A 3,235-nucleotide genomic window follows, 5' to 3' on the forward strand; every position below is an offset into this window, starting at 1 on the left:
GCTGCGCCCAGCCCGCCCCGGCGAGCGCATCCGCCCCCAAGCCCCGCCGGCCTCGCCGAGCCCGAGCAGGCGAGAATGGGTCATTCCAGGGGAAACAAGCCCAAGCCGCAGCCGGGCCAGCAGCCRCTTTGGGCTCGGCCCTGAGGTTTCAGCTGCAGGACATGACGGTCCCTCCGGTTCACCTTGCTGTATATACGCACCTATATACCACCGCCGCTTCTCTTTGCTGTGCTATGGRTGGGAGCTAATCAGCTCCGGGTTGGAGTGGAAACACAAACAAAAAAAAAGAGGACAATAAATAGAAAATTCTTACCAGTAATACCAGTACCCGCTTGAGCCAGTGAAGTGCTGGGGCTGAGAGGTGGAATTTATACTGAGCTGCAGCAGAACGGTGCCAAAACTATTTACAAAATAGTTAACGCATGATTCAAAGCGAGAATGCTGGATTAAAACTCAATGAAAACCAAGGTCAGCTGATCGGCAGCAGCCATTGTCTCCCTCAACACCAAGTCCTGGAATTATTTCATTAGCTTTCACATTCGCGTTGCCCGCTTTGTTGGRTTTGTTGGCAAGGAGATTTGGAGTTTGCATGCATCAGCCGAATGCATGCCAAGACCCGGACCRGCTCTTTCAAACAAAGCACCAGCCAGCCCTGCTTCAGGATTTTTGGAGCCAAAGACTTTATCCCTCTGACAAACTGACGAACTGCCCCACAGCTAGATGCACAAAAAATTGCTGAAGTTRGCTGTTTTTGCACACATCAGAACTGGAGCTTTCAAATACCTGGTAAGTGTCTGTTTGCACCAGTCTTTTCTTCCAGCAAGAAGAGAAGCCGCATGCAGCATGCTTGGCCGAAGCTCGGTGGTGCCTCTGCCCGGCGCACGAGGCGGAGAGGACCCCAGGGTCCTTGTAAGGGTCCTGGGCGCGAGGAGAAAAAGGAGCAAATACGCACAGTCCTGCCCCGCTCCGCTTTGCGTCAGCCAGCCCAGGAGGCTGCGAAGGGCGAGGGCAGATTCTGACCCGGCTGCACCGACCGTGCCGCAGCCGCCTCGCAGCACCCTGCTCACGGCGCCCTGCAACGGCCCCGCCAGCGCCACGACGAAAGCCAAGATCAACAGCGGCGCATCCGGCTCCCGGCCCCGAGGGCCCGGCAGGCGCCGCGGTGCCAGCGCCGGCTGCTATCGGAGACGTGGCACCCCGAGCTGACCAACGGAGGCCGCGGGGGCTCGACGGGACCAGACCCCCTCCCTGCCCCGGCGCCACCGCACCGAAACCCTCAGCCCCGCATCGCACGAACAGGGCACCAGCGAGGAGCGAGAGCGGCCRCGAGCGGGGGACGCCCCCCGGCCGGCGGCAGCACCCTCACGCCAGGGAGACATCGAAGCCGCAGCACCTCGGCCCCTTCACTTGCAGCTTGCTGCCRGCTCCTTTCTGCAGGTTTATTTCTGCCACCGCAAAGCGCGTTTCCCTGGGGGCCGCGGCCCCTTGCTGCAGGCGACCCCCGGCTCCAGGGGAAAGCGTCTTACAGACTCAGCTTGCTCTTTCTTTGCAGCTTTAGTTTGCAAGCAAGAGCCTGCAACGGCTCCCCRTCCCAGCAGCGCCGAGATCCACGTGCACCGATGCCTCCGGGCGCGTGCTCAGCAGCAGCCACCCCCTCCGCAGGGCTAACGCGTGAGCCCCGCGCCAGAGCCAGACCCTGTGCGCCTCGGGGGGCTGAGCCRGCGCTGGGCTGAGCCCTGGGGGCAAGTGCCTGCGAGAGCCACCCCAGGGCTGCTCTAACGACCGCAACTGCAACCGCAACGGCCACCCCACCACGTCCCCGGGGAGCGAGCAAAAGCAGCGGCAGGCAGGAAGCCGTTGAACGCTCTAGGGAACGTGTTTCAAGCCACGTAGCGCCCCCCTCCTTGTCCRGGCCATGGCCCCCATGGGGTGAGGGGCCTAGGACCCCGTGCTGTCCCCAGGATGGAGCCAAATGGCTCAGGGATGGCCACCACAGTGGGGAGATGTTCCTGCCCCTTCTGCTACCTGCCGGCGCCCTCTCGTGCAGGGCCGCGGCTCCAGCCCTATTTCCAAAGCTGAGCCCCAGCAGTGCCCAGCTCGCTGCTGCACCCCGCGCTCGGGGGGGGGGGGGGCACGGCCCCCTGCACCCCCTCAGCACAGACCCTCCCAGCCCCAGGAAAGCCACCCCAGCCCCTTGCAGTAYGCAAGCCCCGGTCCCTTGCAGGGCTTTGCCCTGGCCCCCGCGGCACGAGCACRGCGCAGCTCCAGGCCGGTGGCTGGAGAAGGGGCAGAATCGCAGCACCGATCCCTCCAGCCCCGTGACAGCACCGGGGCCGCGGCTGCGCCTGCCGTGGGGCAAAACTCCCAGCTGCTCCGCGTGCAGGTGGGTGCACTGGGGGGGGTTTAAAGGATGCAGCCTCCAGGTAATGCTGCAAGTGGTTGACAYTGTGCACGGAGAGGGGGGGCTCCAGCACAGCCCCCCTCGCTGCCAAGGCACCTTCCTGCTCCAGCTGCCCAGGCCGGGGGGTTAAAGCCACATCTTACCCCCGCTTGCATGTCACAGGGACCCCGGGAGGCTTCGCGCTCTCCCAGCAGCAGGGCACCTCCTGCACCCCCCTGCCCGGCCCCAGCACCACAAAGGCCCCAGGCAGCCTCGAGCTCAGAGCTTTATTGAGGTTTTGCACAAAAAAAGAAATCATCAAGGTCACGGTGTCGGCCTGCGAGGTCCCTTCGGCTTCCTCCCGGTGGCGGAGGGCTCGGCGGCGGCGGCGCCGTGGGGGCCGGGGGCCCCTCAGCTGTTCTCGAAGGCGCCGCGCTGGTGCCACTGCTGGTCGCGGATGCGGCGCACCGACTGGATGAGGGGCTGGTTGGCGTCCCACTCGTTCCAGTGCCGGTACTCGCCCTTCTCGAAGACGTACTGGCGGCCCCGGTACCCGGGGTACTCGTAGCCCACCCACCTGCGCCGGGACAGAGAGAGCCGTGGGCGCCGCGGCCCGCATCAAGCCCCYGCGGCACCGCCGGGACCTGGACCAGGACCAGGACCGTGGTGGTGGTGGAGGTGGTGGAGGTGGCGGTGTCCCCCCCGCGGCCGCCCTTACGTTCCGTTGAGGGCCTTGGCGCTGGCCACGCGGTCCTGGAAGCCGTGGGCCCAGAGGCTGGGCACGTCGTCGTCCACGATCTCCATCTTGCGTCCGGCGTAGCCCGCGTTCTCAAAGAGGTGGATCCTGTGCTCGGG

The 3,235-nt window shown here is 64.9% G+C and overlaps 1 protein-coding gene across 1 annotated transcript in view; it reads right to left on the minus strand.

The window, feature by feature from the left end:
* Positions 1-2,664: 2,664 nt before the first annotated feature.
* The window catches only part of CRYBB3 (crystallin beta B3), a 4,833-nt gene continuing 4,262 nt past the window's right edge, over positions 2,665-3,235 (minus strand). Inside the window, exons 4-5 of the mRNA XM_026060282.1 lie at positions 3,099-3,235; positions 2,665-2,957 (exon numbers count right to left, since the gene is read on the minus strand). Of these exons, the coding sequence (XP_025916067.1) occupies positions 2,792-2,957; positions 3,099-3,235 (303 nt within the window). The 3' untranslated portion in view covers positions 2,665-2,791. The remainder of the gene's footprint in view (positions 2,958-3,098) is intronic.

Source organism: Apteryx rowi, unplaced genomic scaffold (assembly GCF_003343035.1).
Source record: "Apteryx rowi isolate R43461 unplaced genomic scaffold, aptRow1 scaffold_168, whole genome shotgun sequence".
Taxonomy (NCBI): domain Eukaryota; kingdom Metazoa; phylum Chordata; class Aves; order Apterygiformes; family Apterygidae; genus Apteryx; species Apteryx rowi.